Genomic DNA, 21,725 nt, shown 5'->3' on the forward strand with positions numbered 1-21,725 from the left:
AGTCCAACTAAATCAATTATTAAGAGAGATAAAGCTTTTTTTTAAAACATATTAATTGTTGGATAATCCCTAGAATCCATACTGTTCATTGTCTTAGCCTCTGAACTGAAATTGCTTTTTCAGTTCACATACCTAGATGTGAGATGTTGAAGAAGTTGGCAACCAAAAGCAGCTCTCTCTCTCAGTTAGTAAGAGACACACCTTCCAGAAAAAAATCTCTCTCTCTCTGAAGTTGCTTGTAAACCTGGCATGGTTAGCACTGCTGCCTCGCAGTGCCAGGGACCTGGATTCAATTCCAGCCTCAGGCGACTGTCTGTGTGGAGTTTGCACATTCTCCCCATGTTTACATGGGTTTCCTCCCCACAGTCCAAAGTTGTGCAGGTTAGATGAATTGGCTGTGCTAAATTGCCCATAGTGTTCAGGGATGTGTAGGCTAGGTGCATTAATCAAGGATAAATATAGGGTAGGGGAATGGGTCTGGGTGGGTTACTCTTCGGAGGGTCGATGTGGATTTGTTGGGCCAAAGGACCTGTTTCCACACTGTAGGGATTCTAATTCTAAAAATTCTGACGGAATTCCAAATATCAGGGTTCCTCGCTGTTTCCCACCTGATTCTGAAATATGGTTTGAAGATCTTCCATCATGCTGGAACTGCCTAGATATTTGATACTAACAACAAGAAACCAAAGGAACTATAAAAGGTGAAGCTATCCTTGATCCACAATGCCTATTTTAGCCAATACCTTTTAAGCTGAAGTTTTTGCTACAGAGCCATATTGTCTTGTCTATGACTGAATGTATTTGTTTGGGATTAAGAGGGTACAGTTTAATTCACTGTAGTAATAACTTGGTTGATAACCAGTATTGCCATTTGTTTAAAGAAAAAGTTTGTTTCGAATAAACAATTTAGTTTTGAGTTTATTGAAGAAACCCGGTGGAGGTCTCCTTTGTCCTATATAAAATCATACAGAGAAACAAAGTGATCATTTTGCTGAAAATAAAACCTTAACAATTTTGATATGTTCTATGAGTAGTGAGGCTTGATTACCAGTCCAATCCTCCCATCAGAGTTGTAACACTATTTTGTTCACATTTATCCTAACAAGGGACAGACATAACCAAAAAGTTTATTCCTCGGTCCCCATTTTAAAACCATTCATAAGTAATTACAACTTTACAAAACTGAAACCACTTTCAGTCTGTTTTACATGAGTTATGCAATAACTGTGGCTCGGTGGCTCAGTGGTTAGCACTGCTGCCTCACAGCACCAGGGACCCGGGTTTGATTCCAGCCTTAGGCAACTGTCTGCATGGAGTTTGCACACTCTCCCCATGTCTGTGTGGGTTTCCCTCTTGGTACTTCAGTTTCCTTCTGCAGTCAGAAGATGTGCAGGTTAGGTGAATTAGCCATGCTAAATTGCCCATCGTTCAGGGATGTGTAGGCGAGGTGCATCATTTAGGGGAAATATAGAGGAATAGGGTGGGGAAGTGGGTCTGGATGGGATACTCTTCAGACTTGTTTGGCTGTAGGAATACTGTAGGAATTCTATGAAATACAATATAGAAGTAAAAACATTTTCACATTTATGGAACAATTTAATTAAGTTTACCTGAAATGCCAAATACTAAGTTGGTGAACAAAAGTCCATTTCTCTGTCGGCAGGTAAACCAGTGAGGATGTAGAGGGTTGCCTTTAAAAAGGAGATGGCTCAGGAATGGTTGAAGTACAAATGGGAGAAAGGTAACACACACATAGCCAGAATGATGAAAGAGACAGGCACTAAGATGAAGCAGAAAATTAGATCAGATTAGAATCCCTACAGTGTGGAAACAGGCCCTTTGGCCCAACAAGTCCACACCGACCCTCCGAAGAATAACCCATTCCCCTACCCTATATATACCTCTGATTAATGCACCTATCACTATGGACAATTTAGCATGGCCAATTCACCTAACCTGCACATCTTTTGGATTTGGACTTGTATGACAGGTGTCAGGTCAGTACTAAAAGTGATAACCAGGCTGAGTGTAATAAGTTCAGAAAGGAAGTGAAAAAAGTAATGAGATACAGAGAGAGAAAGACCATCAATTAAAGAAAGGTATACAAAACATTTTTCATAGGCATATAACTAGTAAAAGGGTAAAAGGCATAGGGGCCAACTATGAATCAAGAACGCACAGAGACAGAGTGCTTAGCTGTGGTACTAACTTTGAATCTGACTTTAACAAGGAAGAAAGTGCTGCCAATGTCATAGTGAAAGAGGAATTAGTTGAGGCACTGGATAGGGAAAAAAATTGATAAAGAAAAGCTATTAGAAATTCTAGCTTACACTTAAATTTGAGAAGTCACCAGGAACTGGATGGATGCACCAGAGGATACTAAGGGATTTATAGAGTGGAAATGGCAGGAGAACTGGCAATAATCTTCCAGTCCTCTTTAGATACAGAAATGGTGCCAGAGGTCTGTAGAATTATAAATGTAGTTGTTCAGAAATGTGTGTAAGGTTACACACAGCGGTTACAGACCAGTCAATTTAACTTCAATGGTAGCTATGCTTTTAGAAATGATAATCTGAACAAAATCAACAAACTCATGAACAAATGTGGATTGTTCAAGGAATCCTGTGCAGATTTGTTAATGGCAAACCTTGTTCAGCCAAATTGATTGAGTCTTAAGATTATGCAACAGAGAAGATTGATGAGGAAAATGGAGTTGATATGGACTTCCAAAAGGAACTTGATAATGTGCGACATGGCAGGCTGGTCAACAAAGCTAAAGGTGGAATAAAAAGAATAGTGGCAGGCTTGATATTAAATTGGTTGATTGACAGGAAACAGTCAGTAAATAGTTATTATTTGGACAGGAAAAAGGTTGACAGTGGGGGTTCCCTTGGGTTCATCGTAGAAACATTGTTTTTCTTGATCCATTTTAATGACCTATGATCTATATCAAAATTAATAAGTTGGGTGCGCAAGATACACTTTCAAAATTTGACAATAACACAACCTGAAATTGTTGGGAACTGTGTGGAGGGCAGTGATAATTGGTGATAGTTTATTCAGGAAGGTTCCAACACATTGGGAACATGCAGAGGTAAAGTCACAAGAGAGCAGGAGCACACATCGCTGCAAACACCTCACCTTCCTGTTCCTTCAAACAGTCCTGCCCTGACCTGTCCTTGCAGAGCCTGCAATTTGTACTTTGAACTTCCTATCCATTTCAGAACCCATTAAATCCAAGGAAGAACAAGCCCTCCTCAATCCTGATGGACTGCCTAAGAAGTAAAAAAGATTAATATATTTCAAGAGGATAAAGGCAGCCTAGTGGAATGGATAGACATATGGCAAATGAAATTTAATGCAGAGAAATGTAAAAACTTTTGCTGGTAAGAATTAATGGATACAATGTAATAGTCCAATTCTAAAACTGCACTGAACGAAAGGGACCTGGAAGTATATATTATTAAATGTGGGAATAAGTGGTTGCTATGGCATTCTGGACTGTATAAACAGAGGCAAAGAGTACAAAGGCAAGGAAGTTATGATTAATCTTTATAAAATACTGGTTTAGCCCTATCTTGAATTCTGTGTCCCATCTTGGGCATCACACTTTAGAAAGTAAACGAAGGCATTAGGTAGGATGTAGAAAATGGTTTTGGGGTGAGCGACTTCAGTTATGCAGGTTGTTCTGCTATTACGCACGTTTCGTTAATGTAAGTTTCACTGTAACGCGATTGCCAGGTTGGGGACACTGTTTCTAAAGCTCAAACTTTTAAAACGGTGTTGGCTGTAACGCGATTACATTGCCAACACTTTAAGCACTGGTTCTAAAGTGTGATTTTTCGATAATGCTGGGTTGCACAACAATGCAACCATTGCATTGTGGAAGAAATTCACTGTAGAAACTAGAGCTGTTTCCTTTAAGATTGAGAAGAGATTTGACAGAAGTGATCAAAATCCATAGTGGTGTACATAAGGACAAACTGTTCTCATTGGCAAAAGGATCAAGAAGTAGAGAACGTCAATTTATGGCAATTGGTGACATGAGGAAAATTAGCTCTTGTGCTGCAAGTGGTTATGATCTGGAATGTACTGTCTGAACATGTAGTGGACATGAATTCAGTTGTGGTTTGTAAAAGGGAATTGAATTATAAACTGAAGAGAAAAGATTTGCAGAGCTGTGGGAAAGCGTGAATGAGTGGGACATGGGGACTAGCTGAGTTGCACTTGCAGAGAGACTGTACAGAGACAAAGGCTTGAATGGCTTCCCTCTGTGCCATGACCATTTTATGTTTCAATGACTGTGAACAAAAATACAAAAGAAAAAGCCTCCTCAGCCAACTTTCACTTCAATAGAAAATCCTGGCTTTGTTTCTGCATGTTAATCACTCTGCTAATATAATGGCTGGGTTGCAATTTAACTCACAGGTTTTGAAATTTGTTTTTCTTTCATAGATGAAATTTTAAAAATAATTTTACAATTTCCTTCAATTTTGGATGTGGTAATTAGTTACAGTTTGCAGGTTGAAGTTTCCCTTTAAAGAAGTAACTTGTTTATACAATGACCGTTGATCTCTAAATTTAATTGTTATTGGAATGTATCAGCTCATTCTGAGATTGAGCACTGAGACAAAAGGTGGAATGAAAAATTATCAATGACACATTGTTTAAACTTTTATTTTCTATGTCCATTCTTCTATCATAAGTACTTTGAGTTGTGGAGAATGTCTCGACCTTGCTGTAATAGGCTAAATCAAGTTAATTTGCTCCAAACCTTTTATTGTGAGCTAGTTAGTATGTGAAAACGCTTGCATTATCAAGCAGCCTGGAGGTTATAGACATGAGCTTTTCTGCCTCTCCTAGCCAATCCACTGAGGTTGCATCAGCTATAGTACTAATTGGGATTTACAGGAATCTAGTTTGTTAATTCACCTGTGAGTTAGAATTCCTACAGTATGGAAACAGGCCATTTGGCCCAACAAATCCACCCTCCGAAGAGTAACCCACCTAGACCCATTAAACTACACCTATCACTCCACATTTCCCCTAACTAATGCTCTGACCTGCACATCCCTGAACACTGTGGGCAATTTAGCACGGCCATTTTACCTAAACTGCACATCTTTTGATTGTGGGAGGAAACCAGAGCACCCAGAGGAAACCCACGCAGATACAGGGAGAATGTGCAAACTCCACACAGACAGTCGCCTGAGGCTGGAATTGAACCCGGGTTCCTGGCACTGTGAGGCAGCAGTGCTAACCACTGAGGCACCGTGCCATCCGTGTCTAATTGATAGAGAATAAGTGCTTTGATTAATCATCAACTCCATCATTGTTGTGTCAGGCAGTCGTCAGAAAAGGGGAAGATGAACTGAACATGGTCTATTTCTATCTACAAGTCCAATCAACATTACAAGACCCTCCTCTCTGACCTATCACCTTCTCCCCCCACCTTCATCTACCTATTGCATTCCCAGCTACCTTCCTCCTAGACCCACCCCCTTCACATTTATCTTTCAGCACCCCCAACCCACAAGCCTCATTCCAGATGAAGGGTTTATGCCCAAAGTGTCAATTCGTCTGCTCCTCGGATGCTGCCTGACCTGCTGTGCTTTTGCAGCCCCACACACTTGACTCTGATCTCCAGCTTCTGCAGTCCTCACTTTGTCTAACACTACAAGTCATTCTGGTTTAAGAAGATGCCCCAGGTTTTTCTTTGAACACCAACAACTTCAGGTTGTCTTAGGCACCTTTCCAATGTGTCTGATTGATTGATCGACACAATCAGGTCAATAAATCTTTAGACCTGAGGTTAGTGTTGCATCAAGGGGTTTTACCAATGGCAGGAAATAGGAACAGGAGTGGACCTTACGACCTCTTGTGTCTGCTGTGCCATTTAACATGATCATGGCTGATCTTCTCCCTCAACTCCACTTTCTCAGCCGCTTCACGTATCCCTCAATGCCCTGAGCAACCAAAACCCATTCATCTCAGCCTGAACTACACTCAGTAACAACCCCCTGGGCTAGAGAGTTCCAAAGATTCACAATAAGACTGAGAACATGGGTTGGCTGGAACAGTTCCCTAGAACTAGTGAAATTCTGATGTGAGGCAGGTCCTGAGTGGGTGGGTTGTGTAGTTTTTGGGGGAGGAGAAGGGACAATCTAAAAGTTCCTTGCTCTTCCAAACAAACTTCCTGTATCCTTTTTACAGAACAACTTCTGAAGAATTCATTGAGCGTTTCTTGCTTTTGGGGAAGGTCCAATTAGAAGAATGAATAAAGTAACAACGAGTTGCAAAAACAGAAGATTTTTTTCAGAATGCAATTAAAATGTTATGTTCAATTCTCACTGTCTTTTTATGAGCAACACTGCTAGAGTCTGACTGCCCCTGTTTTTGCTTTCAGTTCTGGATTATTCCCAGCATCCTCGGCAGTTCCATCCTGTGTGGCCTTTCGGACGACCAATGGGAGATGATCTCAGCGTGGATCTATGGGTTTGGGCTGTGTGGCCTTTTTATAGTCTCCACTGTTTTTCACACCATCTCCTGGAAGAAAAGCCATTTCCGGTAAATGCTTCCTTGTCACAATTTGAAAACTTCTTTAATGATATTTGTGCTTCAGGCTATCAGGTACAGAACATAGAACAAAAAGATTTTACTTTAGGGGTGCTGACGAGGCTGGGTACTGCTGGATAATACTGTGTACACTGTTTAACAGACCAATATCCCTATGTGGAATTAGGCAGCATAAGAGATTTTCCAGGAACACATTTTCAGCTCTGATCTCCAGCATCTGCAGTCCTCACTTTCTCCTCCAGCGTAAGAGATTCCCAAGGGTTGTATTATAAATCTATAAATTATCACAAACACTAGTTTCTACCATTTCCTTCTAGACCCTTTCACTGCCCAGAAGCTAAATTGCCACTAGAGAAGAACCCAGCTGTTGTTTCACCTTTGACAATCCGAAAAGTCAATCACTCACAACCGAAAGCTTTTCCAACCACTGAATCTCTTGTAGCAATGTTCACCTATTAATGACCACCAGTAAATCGCCCGCGTTTCCAATTGAATACCTTATGTGCAAAGCCCATTAAGTGCACTGCAGACCATCAAAGGTGAGGGAAATATGGGAGAGGCTAAGTCAAAATGGAATTGGAGGGGGAGATAAAGCACTGCATCCTCAGAAGTGCCCACTTCTCTCTAAAGGCTTCGAGAGTATTAGCGTATCTGGTCTGTCCCCTCTCCCAGGACACCTAGGCATGAACATAGCTGTGGAAGAGGGGCAGACAGCCAACAGCTAAGACACCCCCTGCACAGCCTGCTGCCTGGATCTGTTAATGGCTAAGTCGGCCTAGAAACCAGTTTGTAAATCTGGAGGCCAATAAACAGCAACTGCTGTCAATCATCTCTGGAGCTGTTTTGCTTGATCTTTAAATGCCCATGCACTGATGTACAACACTGTTCTTACACTCCCAAGAGCTGGGCAAACCAGTCAAAACTGAAAAGTTGAAAGTCTCATCTTTGTATAACTAAGAGTAAGCTACACAGGTACACCATGCTTCCACTTCTAGGTTAGATTCATTGCGGACAAAGTTTTTCCCAAAACTCACCACTGACCGACTTGATCGACATTACATCTCAATGGGACAGGGTAAAGGGATGAGGGTTGTTTGTTGCTTGGAGATTATGATGTGACAATGGAAAATGCAGGCCCCGCCCACATTCCTTGAATTGCTAATGTCACTGGCGCTATAGTGTCAATGAGTGGAACCCAGTCATTGAACTTAATGGTTTTTTTAGCCAACATCCCTCAATCAAAGCATAAACTATCAACTCGCAAGGAAATAGGTTCAAACAATTACTGCATTTAATTTAGCTGACGAAACAGCCATTTTATTGATTTTTATGTAAAAAGGACCCCTGATAAACTATATTAACATAGGGCAGAAACATAGACTATAGTTTATTTGGTAACAAATGTCTAAGTTATATGGATAAAACAAAAGTATTGAGAATGCTGGAAATCTGAAATAAGAACAGAAAATGCTGGAGAAACTCAGCAGGTCTGGCAGTGTCTGTGCAGAGAGAAACAGATCGAGCGTTGAGTCAAACATGATTTTTCTTCAGAACAGGACAGGAGATTCAGAATTCAGAACAGAAAATTGTATTGTTTGGTGGGATTGAGGTGAGGCTTGGGAGTTAAAGTAGCCAGATTTCTGGGGCAGTACGTACATTTCAAGAAAATAGCTGTCATCCCGACTGACTAAATCCAATTGAATAAAATCATAGACAATGACTTTGAATCAGTGGACTGCATTTTACTTGGTCCCTGTGCAGAAAATCCAGGAGTATGCTCACCTCCAGTTCACGGGCTCACACTGCAGTTGTTTAATTGGTCAGGTTAGAGGCAGGTCCTCTGTTTCTCTACGAGGTTAGGTCCCACCTCAGACAGCTAACCTGAGGCGAGCAGCAGCACTGGGAGTGATGGCCACTACTGGTACTGCAGTGAGGCTGAAGAGAAAATGTGCTGGACTGGAGATAAATCTGGATGTGTCATCAGGAGAAACTGGCAGGGCCCTGATGAGGTGGGCTGCAGAGCTGAGGATGGGGGAAGGGGCCTCTAGTGGGCTCAGAGGTTAAAATGGCAGCAGCATGAGTGAGTAATACTTAACCTCCTTGTAGATATGCCACCTGGCAGTGTTCCCACCCCCAACAGGATTGTAGGTAGTTTTGGGCATAGTGCATTGCACTTTACAATGCATCCTACCTGTCAACGCAGCACTGAGAGTCTGTAAAATCCTGGTGTGTCTGTGTGTGTGTGCGAGTGTGTGTGTGTGCGCACGTATGTGTGTGTGTGTGCGCACGTATGTGTGTGTGTGTGTGGTTTGTATTTATGCCCTGTAGTCTGCTTGTCTCTATGCCAGTTGAAGCCACTCAAAGGCCACCTCTCACCAATACTGGTATTATTATAGAATCCCTCCAGTGTGGAAACAGGCCATTCGGCCCTACAAGTCTACACCGACCCTCCGAAGATTCACCGATCCAGACCCATTCCCCTACTACTCTACATTCACCCTTGACTAATGCAGCTAACCTGCACACCCCTGAATGCTATGGGCAATTTAGCATGGCTAATTCACCTAATCTGCACATCTTTGAATTTGGGAGGAAACCAGAGCACCTGGAGGAAACCCACACAGACACGAGGAGAATGTGCAATCTTCGCACAGACTGGAATCAAATCCGGGTCCCTGGTGCTGTGAGGCAGCAGTGCTAACCATTGCTACACCACGCTGCCCTGGTAGACTGGCAGTGGGCTGAAAGGTCTAGTTGGACACCCCGAGCCAGGGTGAAGCTCAATGGTAATCACTACTCCCACTCACTCCTGCACCATCCCTCCCTGGCTTTCCCCCCTCCCCCCCCCCCCTCATAGCCTTCCAAATACAGCCTCCCAGGTGCATTAGTCAGAGTGAAACGGGTCTGGGTGGGTTACTCGTCGGAGAGTCGGTGTAGACTGGTTGGGCCGAAGGGCCTGTTTCCACACTGTAGGGAATCTAATCTAAAAAAAAATCACCCTCACTGGTCACAATGAAGCTGGTCCAATGTAGCTCAGGATCTGACCTTCATCAGAGCTCCTGGTGGTGGACTGGCTGCAACATCTACTCTTCCCAATGACAGGAAAGCTGCCAGAGGAGTTGGGAGTGGGATGGTGGTGGTAGTGGTTGGGGGAGGGGTTCTGCTGTCCGGTTCGAATGTCTTCCCACATGGGACAGAACTCGCAGCATCCATAAGTGAATGTCTGTAGCGTAGTCATCCCAAGCGCAGACGGAACTCTGCTGAAATGTGGGGCCAAAGCCACCACCTCTGTGGGAAAGCTGTCAACTTATGCATCTCAGTTCAGAATGCCTAACCTAGTTACCAGGCTCAACAACAAAAGAGCCTGTCCCATATTTATTTTTGTCTGCGGATGTGGATCTGATTACAAATCACTTTTATCTGAAACATTCCAACTAGAGCCAACAATACAGCTCGAGTGATGCTGTTCAACTTGCTGTCCGTGTGTGTTAGAATACAATGTAAACCTGTGCTGTTGGACTGTACCCAGTGTAATTCTATCCAACTGTTTCCTTCTTTATCTAGAACAATAGAGCATTGCTTCCACATGTTTGACAGGGTGGTGATCTACTTCTTCATTGCTGCGTCTTATGCCCCCTGGTGAGTCAAACAAAGAACTGCTGAGACATGAATTTGTAACAACACTGACCGCTCAGGCTTGGAAAACAGAAATCTCAAATGTATTTCATTCATGCCACTAACATTAAGATATGTCAAAGGCCTTCGCATCAAGTGAATTCTTTTCTAGGATGTTGTTAAAGAGGTGAACACAGCAGTTAACTAGCTCCCCGCCAGCAAAACAAAAATTTAAAAAGATAATGGTCAATCTGCTTTTAGTGAGATTGGCCAACTGAGTCAGTGCGGCAGGGGAAACCCTTATCTTTCATCATGAGGTCTTTTTCAGACAGTGCACCATTTACGTGCTGCATTAGAAGGTCAGCAACCTTTAAAAATTCATTCATAGGTTCTGGGCATCACTGACTAGACCAGCATTTAATGCCCTTTGAGAAGGTGGTGGTGAGCTGCCTTCCTGAACCGCTGCAGTCTGCATGCTGTAGGTAGACCTCACAATGCTGCTCGGGAGGGAATTCCAGAATTGTGACCCAGCGACAATGAAGCTACAGTTTCAAGTCAGGATGGTGTGTATCTTGTAGGGGAGTTTGTAGGTCTGCTGTTCCCATGTTTCTACTGCCCTTGTCCCTCTAGATGATAGTAGTCAGGGGTTTTTAAGGTGCTGTCTAAGTGGCCTTGGTGAATTTCTACAGTGCACTCTGCAGAACACACTGATGCTCTAGGGCATTGGTGGTGGAGGGAGTTGATGTTTAAAGGTGGTGGATGGAATTGGGTGCTAATCAAGTGGGCTGCTTTGGCCTGGATGGTGTCAAGCTTCTTGAGTGTTGTTGGAGCGGCCCCCATCCAGGCAAGTGGGAGGTATTCCATCACCCACCTGACTTGTGCCTTGTCGATGGTGGACGGACACTGGGGAGACTGAAAGTGAATTACTCATTGCAAACTTCTGAGCATTTGACCCACTGTTGTAGCCAGAGGATTTATACAGCTAGTTTCTTTCAATTTGTGCTGAAAATGTGTTGCTGGAAAAGTGCAGCAGGTCAGGCAGCATCCAGGGAACAGGAGAATCGACGTTTCGGGCATAAGCAACACATTTTCAGCTCTGATCTCCAGCATCTGCAGACCTCACTTTCTCCTCTTTCAATTTGTGGTCAATAGAAACTCCCAGGATGTTGATATTGGGGGGGGCGGGGGGGGGGGGGGGGGGGGGGGATTCAGTGATGGTAACAAAATTGAACGTCATGGGCTGGTAGCCAGATTGTTTCATATCAGAGATGGTCATTTCTTGATATTTGTGTGATATGAATGTTACTTGCCACTTGTTAGCCCAAGCCTGGATATTATCCAGGTCTTGTTGCATTTGAACATGGTCTTCTTAAGTATCTGAGGAGTCACTACTGGTGTTGAACATTGTGCAATGATTGGAAAACATCCCCACTTCTGACCCTGTGTTGGAGGGAAGGTCATTGATGAAGCAGCTGAAGATGGTTTGGCCTAGGACACTACCCTGAGGAACTCCTGCAGAGATGTCCTGGAGCTAAGATGACTGACCTCCAACAACTACAACCATCTTCCTATGTGCCAGATATCACTACAACCAGCAGAGAGTTTGCTCCCTGAGCCCCATCAATTCCAGTTTTGCCACGGCTCCTTGATGCCACATTTGGTCAAATATGGCATTGATGTCCAGGACTACACTTTCACCTCACCTCTGGAATCCAGCTCTGTTGTCCATGTTAGAATCAAAGCTGTAATGAGGTCAGGAGCTGAGTGGCCCTGACAGAACCCAAACTGGGTGTCACTGAGCAGATTATTACTGAGCAGATGCTGCCTGATAGCATTAGTGATGACACTTTCCATCACTTTACTGATGATCGACAGTAGACTCGTGGGGTGGTAATTGGCCAGGTTAGGTTTGTCCTGCTTTTTGTGTACAGGACAAAGCTAGAAATTTCAGGAATCAAATATATTTTTGAAATAAAAATATGTTCTCCAAGGGCCAGGATGACGTGCTGAGGGACGCATTGAAGCCTGGGCAGCTGCTGCCAAGGTGCAGTGGGGAAAGACCATTGTCTGAGGTCTTCCTGCTGAAGGTAAATGGGGGTCCGTTCAGGTATTGGACCCTCCCAATGCCTCAACTGTGTGTAAATATAGTCTTGTACAAATAAAAAAAATGCTTTGGGTTTGTTTGTTTCTTCATATGCTACTGTACAGAACCAAACTGCTTTAGTAACTATGTATGTATTTAAAGATATTTTTATGAATAAAGTATATTTTCAAAATAAAAGCATTCCACATTGTCGGGTAAATATCAGTGTTGTAACTGCACAGGAACAGCGTGGCTTGGGGGTGACAAGTTCTGGAGCACAAGTCTTCAGTACCAATCCCAGAATGTTGCCAGGGCCCTAGCTCTGTCTCTGGTATCCTCATTCATTTTATGATATCGTATGGATTGAATTCAATTGGCTAAAGACTGTGCTGCTGGAGACTTCAGGATGAAGCTGAGATGGATAATCCATTCAGCAACTCTGACAGAGGATGAGTGTAAATACTTTACTGCTGCATTTTATATTTACGTGCTGGTCTCCCCATCATCAATGACGGAAATATTTGTGGAGATCACATTTCTTGTCAATTGATTAAATGTCCACCACCATTACTGAGCTCTGATACTGCTGAGGCTACCAGCTAAATTCTCAAGGGTGGGACGCCCCATCCAACCAGGGCTGGAGGTCCAACCCTCAGCCTGTTTATACTACACCCAGTGTGTGGTTCCCATGGGCCATGCTCACCTAAAGTCTATCCATTTGGAACAGCAAATCCTTGGATCACAGCCCTGATCCCCTTATAGCCAGGTCTGTGTGATACCCACCATATTGTACCTGCCAATTTCAATCTGCACTTCAAGCTCATTTACCTTGTTTTGTATACTGCGTGCATTTAAATACTACAGCCTCAGTCCTGTGTTGATTGCCCCTTTCTCACAGTTGTCCCGTTATCTACTGTGCCTGAGGTTAAATTCCTGATCCTTACCATACTCTCTGTCCTCTTGATTGTTCTGGAAACTTTAATGACCTCTGACGAACTTTCTCTTCTTTAACTTTTTCCATAATTTTCCATGCCCTGCATTTACTAATTTCTAAGTTTGGTTTCAGCCTGATGTTGAATCATCCATAAGGACCTGAGCCCGAAAGACCAGAAAATTTCCATGATCTTTACTGAGTTAACTTACTTTAGCTGGGACAGCATTCAGGATCATACAGTTGATCTGAATCATTTTGGTGGCCCTGAATCTGGGCGAAACCCTTCATCTTTGGTACAGCCCCTGGTTGCTATCTGGTAACTCTTGCTGGAAATGTGTTTGTGCATTAACTGTAGGCAAGCAGTGAATGCAGCTTAGGTTGCGATGTCAAAATGGCTACTATCACTCACTATATGGTTTCACACAGGGATTTGAAGCTGTGAAACGCGTAGGAGGGAGGTGACATGGGTAGAGATTGTGTGGAGGAAAAGCAGCAGGACGAGAGCAGTATTAAAGATTAATGGAGTAGTAATGGCATGATTTCTATGTGCAAAATGCACATGGATGAGATTCCTCTGCCTGATATTGTGGGGTGGATCTTTGTCCAATGATATGAAAAATGTATTGTGGTTCAACAGTCTGCTTAACATCTCTCCTGATTGACTTCAATGACAATAACAATGGGGGTGAAGTATATAACAGCTTACTAATTCACTATTCCATTGTCCACTGCTTTACTTAGTCAAGACCTATTCTTTAAATAAGTCAGTAACTCAGTTAAAATCTTTAGGAATGCCCAGGTTTACACTCTGATTAAAATATAATTTCACATTGCTGTGTATTAAATATCTAACAGCTTCCTTTTAGAACAAACTGAACCATGTGAACTGAATTGTGAGGACAGGTTTGTGCAAAAGATAGCGCTCTCCTTATTTTCTCCATCTACTTTGAATGTTGACTGAACTCAGTGAGTGAGCGGAAACAGACTTTTTTTTCAATGTGTGAACATTCTCTGTTTATAGAGCAGTCTTCAGTGGAAATAATGCATAATTCATCAAATTGATATCAGTAAAGGTTTCAGGTTAAGTTCACAATTGCATTGAATTTACAGGAGGATTTGGGAGTCCTGTTTTACAGGGGGGTTAGTGTTCCTTCCTCTTGGTCAGAAACTCCAGTTTCAAGTGCCACCTCAGCATCTAATGGCTATGGAGGTCTATCACAATGCAGTCAAACAAGGTGATTATCGATTTGTAAATTCCTCCAGTACGCCTTTGGCAGATGTTAAGAGTGGAAGAGATTCCTGGTCAGCTAGAACCATGTGGTAGCTTGCAACATCCTCCCCAAGTTAAAGGACTCCATGTGCAGATTCTTGCCATCAGCAAGTGTCAAAGAACCACCAACACACTGGAGGATTTCTTCTTTATCTCTTTATTTAATTATTCACAGGACAATAATGTATGCACTGGTATCCAAGGAAATGCAAATGGGATTCCCTCCCTAAGGGCATTGTGGCTCTACCTCCAGCACATGGACTGCAGCAGTTCAAGGAAGGCAGCTCATTACCACCTCCTCAAGGGCACCGAGAGACGGGCAGTAAATGCTAGCCATCCAGCGATGCCCACATCCCATGAAAAATTGTTAAAAATTGTGAATGAATTTGCTAAATAAAGCAGGATTTAGGTTTTCTGCTCAGCACACTTCAGTTCTGCACTGTATTCAGCTTTTAACTTTGTTCTCAGGGATGAGTTTCTTGTACAGATATCATGAGACTGAGACAGATGAGACTGGCTGATCAATTCAGCACAGCTTATCTCATCTGAGTCAGTGGACACTTTGGCTACCTTAAGAGAGTCAAGGCCCAGTTAAGGTGGCAGTGAGAATGGCATGGAAAAAATAGGATATGTTTGGAGACAATTTAACCATGTAAGGAGGTGGGTTAAGAACACCAGCCCCAGCCACAATCTTGGTGTTTCTTACATAATTCCATGGTCTTTATCTCTCCTTTCCCATTCCAAAAGGTATTATTGGGATTTTCCCACTGTTCATGACTTAATTTGGAGGTACAGATTTATTATTTCTGGCCATCTCTGTTAATCCCATCGGAATGGCCATTATTTCACCTGACAACCTGTGTGGTGAGCTTTGTGATATTCAGCTGTGGAAGACATCAAAGCTGATCCCAATCCCATTGTATCTCAGTATCTCAGTTTGTACTTTCTAGCTGAGACTCCTGGATTGTGAAAACACTGATTGTCTCCGTCATCCAGGCTGAGATCAGCTAATTCATGAAAGAACAGGGATTGAACCTGGGATCTTTCCAACTTCCTACATTACAACAGTGATTATAACTCAAAATGCATTTGTTGTAAAGTGCATGGGTAACAGGAGGCACCATATAAAGGCATGTATTTCTTTTTTAACAATTGTGTGTCTCAATACTGCCACCAAGTGGTGCATTTGCCCACTCTAAATAAAAGGACCCAGAGGGAGATAGTGTGAGTACTGAGATACTGCCAAACCAACTTATACCATGAAAGGCAACAAAAATAAAATCATCATAGGACCACAATGTTTTCAGCACAGCAAGTCATTCAGCCCATCAGATCCATGTCAACTCTTTATTGGAGCAACCACACTAATGTGCATTTGTCCCATTTTATCCTTCACTGCTTCACATATTGACATACAATTCTCCAAAATAATACATTGTTATTTGTCTGAAACACTGTGTCCAAGAGTTCCAGAACACTCCAAATAAAAATACTCATCATAACATTTCTCTTCACTTCCACACTGACAATTGAATAATTAATGCTTTAATAGGTCTGGGTTTAAAATCACACAACACGAGATTATAGTCCAACAGGTCACAACCACCTGATGAAGGAATGGCACTCTGAAAGCTAGTGCTTCCAAATAAACCTGTTGGACCATAACCTGGTGTGTGATTTTTAACTTTGTACACCCCAGTCCAACACCGGCATCTCCAAATTATTAATAGATCTGGTGTTTGCAGGTTATTGAAGATAACTTTTCTTACACCTACTACTTATAACCACCCTGAAAAAAAGCCAAAGGAATTGTAACCTTTATCCTATCGTTGACAGACCTAATGCTACGTGCAGTCAGAGAATGCATGATAACACCCCAACCCTGGAGCTCTGAGTAACACCCCGGTGTCACAGCAGCCTCTGAAATAAACATCCAATCCATTCACAAGATCCTGCCTTTGCCCCTTTTATCAAAGCGAACCTAGTTAATGTGCTGCTGTTCCCTTCCATAGGCTGAATCTTCGCGAGCTGGGCCCCTGGGCATCTCACATGCGCTGGATCATATGGATAATGGCCTGTGTAGGGACCGTCTATGTGTTTCTGTTTCATGAACGGTGAGTACCTAGACTGAAACTGAAACAGAAATAAAGGACATACTGAGGAAGAGCTGGTATGTACTTATAACTGCACTAAAGTTATTACCTATTTGGTTAAAACTAAACCATGGAATGCTGGATATTGATCCTAACTCCAGTCTTAGCTCATTTATCCCTTTAATCCACTATTCCTTAACCCAAGTCTGTCCCGCAGGAAGAGGCAGTAGGTAACAGAATAAACTGACATGTCTGACAGTCATGTCAGTTTAGCACTTAACAGAGCCTAGAACACCTTCTCACCCAGTAAATAGTACAGGTTCCACTTGGTGGGGGAGAGTCAAGTGTGCAGTATTTAAAGGAGTTAAGATTTTAAAATAATTATTCTGTTAATGTTTCAGAATTCTGTTTTATGTTACAGTCAAGCCATGTGTTAATACTATACCAATATCTGAACCACTGTTTGGAAATGTCAGGTAGGACATAAAGACAAAATGTGGATCAGGAAACATTGTAAGTGCAAACAGCTCCTCTCCTCCCTTACCAGAATGACATACACTGATGTCAATAAACACTGGCTGATGGAGTTGCCTGGAGCAAAAAGAACATGAGCTGAATTTTAATAGAACCGGATGTGAATTCTGGCACTGGGTGAGTTACAGAACATTGGGACAGAAGGAGGCCATTCAGCTCCTTGATTCAATTCTACCATTCAATCAGATCATGGCTGATTCATTCCATTTACCCTCTTTAGTTCCAATCCATCAACACACTTGCCAAACACAAATCTATTAATCACAGTTTTCAAAATTTTCGATAACTGTCCCTCCTGCTCTAAAACCTTTTGAAGAGGTGAGTTTCAGTTTTCCATTAACTTAATCCCTGAAGAATACACTTCCTAATTCTATGTTTCTGTCCCTTTTGTGTTGAACTCCCCACAAGAGAAAATAATTCCTCTTCATCGCGTCTAGCAGTTCTTTCAATCATCTTCAACACATCGATTAGATCACCACAGTATACAGTACTCAAGGGAATACAAGCTTCATCTATGAATTGAATTATGCAACATGCCATCATTGTAAATCCAGCATGCCATTATCCTGGTAAATTCTGTGCCACTCCTTCTCTAGTGCTGATATAACCTTCCTAGAGTTCAGTGTCCAAAATTGGATGCAGTTTTTCAGCTCAAGTTTAATCAGATCCTTTACATGACTGTCACTAAGTCACTATGATTAAGGTTCACATTGTGAAGGGTTGGACTAGGGTTTGGAAAAGGCAGACTGTCAGTTCTCAGTCATCAACAGTGAAGCATCTGTACAGGAGAAGGTAGTTGTTACAACCATTTCAGCATATACAGTACAAAATGGCCAGGTCTTTAAAAATTTTATTGCAGTCTAACAGAATATTGAGTTTGTTGCTATAGCAGTGTCATTGCTGGGGATTGGGAATACATTTTTACATCTGCCATCCAGTATTAAAATGCAAGTTCTCCCAAGTCACATGGTGTAGGCAGCAGTGCAAATCTCTTCATTTTGTGTTGTCTCTGTTTCAACAAGCATGATGCTATTCCCTGTACCCAACAGGGATAAGGGGCAACTTTTTTACGCAGAGGATGGTGCATGTATAGAATGAGCTGCCAGAGGAAGTGGTGGCGGCTGGTACAATTGCAACATTTAAGAGGCATTTGGATGGGTATATGCATAGGAAGGGTTTGGAGGGATATGGGCCAGGTGCTGGCAGGTGGGACTAGATTGGGTTGGGATATCTGGTCAGCATGGACGGGTTGGACCGAAGGGTCTGTTTCTGTGCTGTACGTCTCTATGACTCTATGTGGTGCTGTGTGCAGGATGCTAGCAGTGAATCTCTGGCCAATGCAACCTAGATTGAGTCCAGGTTCTAGTGGTAAAACCACATTGTCATTCCCACTCCAACCCTGCTCCATCCAGTCTCTCTTTTATTGTTATACATTTGTGAAGGAAAGAAATGTTTGGAACTGACAGTTTACTTTGTTCATATCATCCATTGTGCTGATGGGATATGTGAAGTTAGTGAGCAGACTGTACAAATGGGTTTCCTCACTGTCCCATCCAATGAAATAATGATGATCTGACTGAGCTGCTGCAATCTGGCATCTACTTATATCAGCACTAGTCATGCTCAGGAACCAAAGTCAGGCCCAGGAAAAATAAAATGCAACCAAACATATCAGCAAAGTGCACATTCCATGAGAGAAAGTCTTGCAATTCCCTTAAACTGTGAGACATTTAAGATTTTACTGAGACTAAATCCTTTTCAGTGCTAATTAATCACCATCCATGTCTTAAGGATACTTGAAGATTTTATGGAAACCATTCCCCATTTATTCCTACAACTTATTTTGTTTTGTGATAAAGCCACTTTAGTGGTGTATTTTCAGGGTTAACGTACCATAGATGCAACCAGCCTGAATTTAACATACCTCAATATAAAATACTCTGAAGCCTCTTTCTGCATCATTTAAATGTGAATTTCACTATCAACTTTCTCATTCACAGTAAAATACGAACTCTAATCAATAAACCCATTCCTTAGTGTTCTTTACTCTAACCTTTCCAGTCATGTCTCAGCCTCGCACTTTCTTGCAGACTCTGAATGGATGCCTTCCATTGTTTGAATTTTATGTTATTTTAATAATGGATTTTATAATTTTCATTACATACCTCTGAAAGAATATTACACAGGAACAACAGTAGGCCATTCAGCCTCTTGAGCCTCTTGAGCATGGTTGTCTCCAAAGTAGAGAATGGAAAATTCTATTCCAGTTGCATTGATCCCTTTTTAATTTGACCTTTTCTGCTGCTGATCTTCAAGTAGGTCTTAGTTGTCACAAAGTTCCAGGTGGAGTGGCCAATATAAATTAGAACTTATCACAGATCCAGCTTTCTGCCACTATGCAAGGCTAGATCAAGTTAAAGTAATACAGATAATGAATAGGTACTCTCTGTCATAGGATCTCAAAGTCACAGAGCTCTTGTTGTGCTGAAGAAGGTTACTCAGCCCATTCAGTTATGCTGGCTCTCTGCGGAGCCATCCAATCAGTTCCATTCCCTGCTCTATCCCATATTCCTGCAAGTTTATTTACCTTTTGCTCCTCCAATTTCCTTTCAAAATTATTCGTCATTTCTTGTTTCCACCACCCTACATTTGATTGATATTAAATCCTGGTTACACAGTAATTAATGACCAGTTATGATATGAAGAGATAGACATAAAAGTTTGATCTTTTAAAACTGGGGACATCATTGTAATCTTAAAAGTTGCCCTTAAGTGGGATTGTTGAACCTTTCTTAACCATGGATCAATGCTGCAGTGAGTGTTAATGGCTGACCTGAGGGAGAATTCTATCCTGTTAGATCCAACAGAGCAACATGGTGTTAAATGAGTAAACTTGAAAACCCATCTAACACCTGGGAGCTAGTTCTTTCAGTGAGGTGGCCCTTATATTCTGGTTGGTTCTGATATTAATACCAGTTCATGCTGGTTGATTAAAAGAAAGAGCAAGGGTGATGCAAGTTACTAGAGCCAATGTGAGAGATAGCTGCACATTCACAGATAAATGTCCAGCCTTTTACACCCACAGCAATGAGACACATATGGTCTGGGGACACAAGACAGTTTTGTTTACGAACACAGTGATTAAAATACTTTAAGTCGAAAGAGATGTGTTAAAATCTCACCCAGTTCAGAAAGCTGAACAGATCTTAATCAGATCTTAAACATAAGGCTGTGTTTTACAATTTAGCAACTTTTCCCAAATTGCCTAAATAATATTCTCAATTCTGGACTACTAGTGAGAGTCTAAAACATTCAGATAAACCACTATTCTCATATATTAATAAATGGTTCTGATGTGAAACTACTTCTAAATGGCAGAGAGTGTTCTGATTGCTAACCATCTTCCACTAGATTGCTTGTGATAATTAAAGAACAGCCCAAGAGACAGACAGTGAAAGATGGAACATTGGAGCCTAATATTTCTACACTTGCAAGTTTGTACGCAGTCACATATTACATTGTCAACTAACAACCCTCTTTCAGCCTGTCCCAATGTTCCTAACTGAGCAAATCCATCTTGTCTTGCCAGATAGTTCTGCTTTCACAAAACTAACAGAAGACACATGACACTAGATTATAGTCCAGTGCTCCTGACAAGGGGGCTGCACTCTGAAAGCTTGTGTGATATTAAATGAACCTGTTGGACTATAACCTGGTTTTGTGTGACTTCTGAATTTGTTCAACCCAGTCCAACACCGGAGACTCCACATCTTCACAAAATCGAATTCTGGTCATCAACTGAGGACAAATGAGCCCACATTTGTACCTGCCATTGGAATTTAATTAAACATCCAAACAATAGAAATTACATTGTGTCCTTACATTAAAAAAACTATATAAAAACCAACTGAAATTTTAACAAAGTTAAAGGCTTCCACACTCTGTAAAAAACCATTACATTGTCAACTTTCCTCCAAAATCCCTATTTCTATTTAAAACAATCTGACAGTAGATGGCTTGAATCTACTTGTTTAAATTTAGAGATTTCCTTTTTCCCAAGTTCAGTTCTTGTTTTATTCCTGGAATCTTCATTATCCCATATTGAAAAATTATTTAGAATATATATAAAGGGGCATATTACCTTCAATATGGTCCATATACAAAAAGCCATTCTCAGTTATGAACAAATAGTATGCTATTTATGAACCCATGTTGCAGCAACCAGAGTGCTTTTAACAGTCCTTTTTGTTTTCTTAACTTCTCAAGCTAAAAGATATTTTCCTTTCTCATCCTTAAGGTAAAGCTGCCATGGAATACACTTAGGGGAGGTTGACATGTCATTAACATGTCTGGATTGAACTGTCCTCCTGGTTTAAGTTTTGAGTCTTTAGGTTCTAACCTGCACTTCAGAGAGATGGGCTATCTTCGAGTCTTACTGTCTCTTCTGGTTGTACATTAGCCTAATTGTTCCTCCCATGTCTTTGATTGACTGATGTCTGATGCTGTAAAGGCTTTGCAGCTCTTTGATTTACAATACCCACGTTGATCTATGTTGGATATCTTTCAAATGCACATTCTTTCATCCTTTCTTCACTATCTCAGCATGTGACTACTGATGTC

At 41.8% G+C, this 21,725-nt stretch overlaps 1 protein-coding gene across 3 annotated transcripts in view; it reads left to right on the forward strand.

Moving 5' to 3' along the window:
• mmd2a (monocyte to macrophage differentiation-associated 2a) overlaps positions 1–21,725 on the forward strand; it is a 119,237-nt gene that overhangs the window by 70,039 nt on the left and 27,473 nt on the right. For all 3 annotated transcript variants that reach the window (XR_015760543.1, XM_043711914.2, XM_043711915.2), the window contains exons 4-6: positions 6,407–6,567; positions 10,141–10,215; positions 16,491–16,592. Coding sequence is in view for 2 of the 3 variants with exons in the window: in XM_043711914.2 (XP_043567849.1) it covers positions 6,407–6,567; positions 10,141–10,215; positions 16,491–16,592 (338 nt within the window). In the remaining variant the exon portion in view is untranslated. The remainder of the gene's footprint in view (positions 1–6,406; positions 6,568–10,140; positions 10,216–16,490; positions 16,593–21,725) is intronic.

Source organism: Chiloscyllium plagiosum, unplaced genomic scaffold, assembly GCF_037043375.1.
Source record: "Chiloscyllium plagiosum isolate Xiang-an unplaced genomic scaffold, Cpla_swu_hap1 HiC_scaffold_20, whole genome shotgun sequence".
NCBI classification, from domain to species: domain Eukaryota; kingdom Metazoa; phylum Chordata; class Chondrichthyes; order Orectolobiformes; family Hemiscylliidae; genus Chiloscyllium; species Chiloscyllium plagiosum.